The sequence below is a fragment of the Myotis davidii genome, unplaced genomic scaffold (genome assembly GCF_000327345.1).
Source record: "Myotis davidii unplaced genomic scaffold, ASM32734v1 scaffold48, whole genome shotgun sequence".
Taxonomy (NCBI): Eukaryota; Metazoa; Chordata; class Mammalia; order Chiroptera; family Vespertilionidae; genus Myotis; species Myotis davidii.
Genome location: NW_006299393.1, coordinates 543,418 through 547,199, shown reverse-complemented (window position 1 = coordinate 547,199; position 3,782 = coordinate 543,418). Strand labels below are relative to the sequence as shown.

The following is a 3,782-nucleotide window of genomic DNA, read 5'->3' as shown; positions in this document are numbered from 1 at the left end:
TCTCTCTCTCTCTCTCTCTCTCTCTCTCTCTCTCTCTCTCTCAAAAATCTAAGTAATAAGAATCTACTGAGTCTCTGTCTCCTATGCTTTCCTCATTGGTCATTCAGCAACACAGTATTAGTTTCAAAGCTTAAATCTCAAAGCGCACTTGGTGCTCCCCTGTTTCACTCCCCTTATCTTACAACATTCCTTCATCCTTTGTGAAAATGTTTCCTTCCTGATATCCTGTGACTTTTCTTTATCTTCTGTGAATGTATGTCTTCCTCCCCCCTTATCCTGTGGCATTTTTCTGTCCTCTGTAAAAGTAAGATAAGCATTTTGGTGCCTCCAAGCCCCCATCTATGCATTCCTCCCCCATGGATCCTCTCTCAGTTGTTCTGGCTGGAGATGTTTTATTACCCCTATGGCTCTCCCAGCTGCTCAGGTCAGGCTGCTTTTAATTGCTCAAGCCAGAAAGGCCTTAATCCTTTCTGGACCATCCTCCCCACCCCTCCGTCCCCGCCAAATTAAGCTAGCTAGCTGACCCTTAGCACTGTAAAGAAGAGCTTTCCCTTATTTATATGTGTGGTGGGTTCATGGATTTTTTATTCAGTTGGTTATAATGCTCAAATTGTCCCAGATTTGACCAATAGAAACCCCTTTAATTTAAGGACTCCCTTTAAAAAAATATTTAAGCTCAGCAGCAAAATTTGTACTTAAAAACTTACATCATTGTAACTTATCCGTAACTATAAATAGGGAAAAAATAGTAAGCAAAGAACTTTAAAGATATCTTTTAGTCAAGGAGACATTTTTGAGAAGGAATAATCCAGTAAGATGGTTAAGAGTCTTTGCTTTGGCACTCTATTGTTTTGCTGTTTATTAGTTTTGTGACCTTGGACAATTTCACCTGTTTATCTCACCTGCAGATTGGGAATGATGATAATCATACCACATTGTACAATTATTAAAGAGTTTTAAAATATCATGCATATTAAAGCATTTAACACAATGTGTAGTATATAATCAACAAATGGTTTTAATTCTAGAATATCTAGTTTTTACCAAAAGTTTTAATGCAAAACCAGCACACTAGCAGTGCATTTATTTTTAAAATGTAGTTAAGATAAACAATTTTCTTCTTTTATCAAAATTTACAGAATTGCTCTGGCTGGCTTGGCTCAGTGGGTAGAGCATCAGCCTGCGGACTGAGGGGTCCCGGGTTCGATTCCAGCTAAGGGCACATGCCTGGGTTGTGGGCTCCATCCCCAGTGCGGGGTTTGCAGGAGGCAGCCAATCGATGATTCTCATCATTGATGTTTCTATCTCTCCCTCTCCTTCTCCCTTCCTCTCTGAAATCAATAAAGAAATAGATTTTTTAAAAATTTACAGAATTGAAAATGCTTAAAGACTTAGACATAAAATTTTACATATTGTAATGAAGTGAATTTAATAAATGTATATGCAATCATCTCTGTTAACTTCTGTTTTTCTTTCTTTTTTCCCTCCAGAGCGAACCAGAGGAAATGCCTCCAGAAGCAAAGATGAGGATGAAGAATATTGGAAGGTATTATAATTTTTCATAAATATTATAGAAAATTATGGTGAATTAAGAGCAAGAATAAATTATACATAATCTTTTATTGTTCAGGCTTTTCTTGTGTATTGAGCATAACAGTTTTGTTTTGTGAGTTAATCAGATCTTATGAGTATTTTAAGAAAATTAACAATTTAAGACTTTCTTTTAAGATACATGTAATCCATATATATATATATATATGTTTTGTTTTTTCAAATAAGAGATAGCTATGAGCATTGTTCTGATTTAAAATTTATATTGAATTGTTTTCTGGTATAAAAAGAAATGGCTTTCACTCATTTTTTAAATGATATTCTCACCACTTAATCTTGATCATAAATACCCTTTTTTCCATGGTCACTTAAATGTCAAATACCATAATAAAACAAAAGTATTTTAATTTTCCTTTATTGTTTCTGTTGTCATGGAAATAATGTTAATTTTAAGTTAATATGATGCCCAGTTTCCTGTCTTTGTATGCATAAATGGATAATTTAGAAGCTAGTAAAAAAGCTTAGCTTTAAATCGACCCATACTCTGTCCCCATTTCTACTTAATGTATGAACTTCCAAAGAACTAATTGCTAAGTCCATAAACAGGTATCAGCCTTCAGATTTTCGGTCTATGATTCAAATGGGAACAGTCCCAGTACCTTCATTTTATACTGGAATCTAAGAAATATACCTGGCATTGTAACCCAATCTAAACACCTATTTAGATATTTAGATACATCGATCTAAATATGTAAAATTGAAACAGTTCATAAAATGACCTAAATCTTTCTGTGTGATATATCTTCATGTTTTTCTTAATTTTAATTTTTTATAAATGCTGATGACAAGCCAGTAAATTAATTTCATGACCTTATTAATGGGTTGCAAGCAACAGTTGTTTTGTCTTTTTGTATGTATGTATTTTTTTATTTCAAAATGGGTAAAGGACTTAAACGTAAGACAGGAAACCATAAAAATCTTAGAAGAATCCATAGGTAGCAAAATAGCAACAATTTTTTAAAACTATAATGGTTGCCACCATTAGCTATCCTATATAATCCTATATAACAAAAGCCTAACATGCTAAGTGTCTGGTCAGCTGTTCAGTCAAAGCGTAATATGCTAATATTATGCTAAGGCCGCTCAACCGCTCGCTATGATGTGCACTGACCACCAGGAGGCAGACAGTCAACCAGTCACTATGATGTGCACTGACCACCACGGGGCAGAGGCTCCGACCAGTAGGTTAGCTTGCTGCTGGGGTCCAGCCAATCCAAACTGAGCGAGACCGGACACGCCCTGGAGCCCTCCTGTGGTCCCTTTCTGGCTGGCCAACCTCCCGTGTCCCTCCCTGGCCCCGATCGTGCATCAGTGGGGTCGCTCAGCCTGGCCTGTGCCCTCTCACAATCCGGCACGCCTCGGGATGTTCGAGAGCTGGTTTCAGCCCAATCCCACAGGCCAGGGTAAGGGACTCCACTGGTGCACAAATTCCTGCACTGGGCCTCTAGTGTATCATAATCACCTCAAATGTGAAAAGTATAAATTTACTTGGTCCCTCTTAGACCTGAATCTGAAATTTTAGGACTAGGTCTGTGGAAAGTATATTTTTTAAAACCTTTGTAGGGGCTTCTGATGTTCAGCCTATGTTTATAATAAGTGCTAAACAACTGTGTTTTGAATGATTAAAACATGGCCCAAAAGGCTTTGTATAACATTCTGAATAAATTTCTTTTCTTTCACACAGGGATACACCAACATCAGCAGGACCAAACTCCTTTAATAAAGGAAAGCATGGGTTTTCTGACAACCAGAAGCTATGGGAGCGAAATATAAAATCTCATCTTGGAAATGTCCATGACCAAGACAATTAAATGATATGTTTTGCAATTGGGGTATGGGGTGGGTGTAAAGTTAAAAGGAACAGTTTCCTTTTTAAAGAATGATCTAAGACTATCTTGCCAAAACCGGTTTGGCTCAGTGGATAGAGCGTCGGCCTGCAGACTGAAAGGTCCCAGGTTCGATTCCGGTCAAGGGCATGTACCTGGGTTGCGGGCACATCTCCAGGAGGAGACGTGCAGGAGGCAGCTGATCGATGTTTCTCTCTCATCAATGTTTCTAACTCTCTATCCCGCTGCCTTCCTCTCTGTGAAAAATCAATAAAATATATTTTAAAAAAATAAAGGTACGTTGAAGATAATATAAATTAAGTAAAAATAAGCAAAGGTTTCAGC

The 3,782-nt window shown here is 37.4% G+C and overlaps 1 protein-coding gene across 2 annotated transcripts in view; it reads left to right on the top strand.

Annotated features, from left to right (window-relative positions):
• PCNP (PEST proteolytic signal containing nuclear protein) overlaps positions 1-3,504 on the top strand; it is a 19,336-nt gene extending 15,832 nt beyond the window's left edge. For both annotated transcript variants that reach the window (XM_006774968.2, XM_015571280.1), the window contains 2 exons: positions 1,491-1,546; positions 3,296-3,504. In XM_006774968.2, coding sequence (XP_006775031.1) covers positions 1,491-1,546; positions 3,296-3,422 — 183 coding nt within the window. In that variant the 3' untranslated portion in view covers positions 3,423-3,504. The remainder of the gene's footprint in view (positions 1-1,490; positions 1,547-3,295) is intronic.
• Positions 3,505-3,782: the final 278 nt, after the last annotated feature.